Source organism: Sphaeroforma arctica, assembly GCF_001186125.1.
Source record: "Sphaeroforma arctica JP610 unplaced genomic scaffold supercont1.10558, whole genome shotgun sequence".
NCBI lineage: Eukaryota > Ichthyosporea > Ichthyophonida > Sphaeroforma > Sphaeroforma arctica.
This window is the reverse complement of record NW_014030000.1, coordinates 1-926: the sequence shown is the minus strand read 5'-3', so window position 1 is coordinate 926 and position 926 is coordinate 1. Positions and strand designations below refer to the sequence as shown.

Sequence of the window (926 nt, the reverse complement as noted above, 5' to 3'; positions counted from 1 at the left end):
TATTATTAGTTGTGTGTGTGTGTGTATGTAGTGTGTGTGTGTGTATGTATGTGTGTGTGTGTGTGTGTGTTTGTGTGTGCTAGTATATATATATATATATATATACATGTATATATCGGAAGGTGTCTGGTCTACAATATGAGGGTTGTGCTCCATCACCGTTGTAAAACATACTTATCTCTACTAGCTCTTTTCATATGAATCATATATATTCATTAATTGTTTATTCAGTTCGACTTCTCCATTCAGGCCATATATGTATATGTCTCCCACCTTGCTCGATAGTATTTTATGCAGAACTGTTGGAGAAACAAACCACGACAGTTCGGTACTATCCACATGTATCTAGAATTACATACTCAATCGATCACATATTATGACACTGATCTGAAATGACGGTTACACACTAAACACATAAATATCTCCCTATAATTCTTACCAAAAATGTCCATCATTGTGCTACCTACCTACAAATCATAGTACTCTGGACTATCACCTTCTACCCCCCCCTCCCCAACACACACACACAGACTATCTTTGAGAAATATGTACTCAACCGGTGTACACTCCTATCATTACACCAATCTGAGGGATATCCATCTTTCCCACAAATATATACTCAACCAATGCACACCCATCATTACACAAATCTGAGGGATATCCATCTTGCTCACGTTACCTACAGAGCTTGATGGAGAGTAATGCGGAGTTGTCTGAGAAGTACACCACCACAGTCAACAACTATGCACAGGAAATCGACGCACTCAACGAGAAGCTACACGTGCTGCAGTCTGACCTCAAACACTCGGAAAGACACCGCCAGACCATCAGTACTGAAAGCGACCGGTACGTACTGGATATACACACAAATGTATATGAATACGGATATAGATTTATATGTGTATGTATATGTATATTTATATACA

The 926-nt window shown here is 38.8% G+C and overlaps 1 protein-coding gene across 1 annotated transcript; it reads left to right on the top strand.

Moving 5' to 3' along the window:
• Positions 1 to 691: 691 nt before the first annotated feature.
• Positions 692 to 846, top strand: SARC_17379 (hypothetical protein; the record flags this gene model as incomplete). The annotated part of the gene is made up of 1 exon (XM_014288526.1): positions 692 to 846. A coding segment is annotated over one exon (155 nt), but the record flags the coding sequence as incomplete, so codon positions are not given.
• Between the last annotated feature and the right edge of the window lie 80 nt (positions 847 to 926).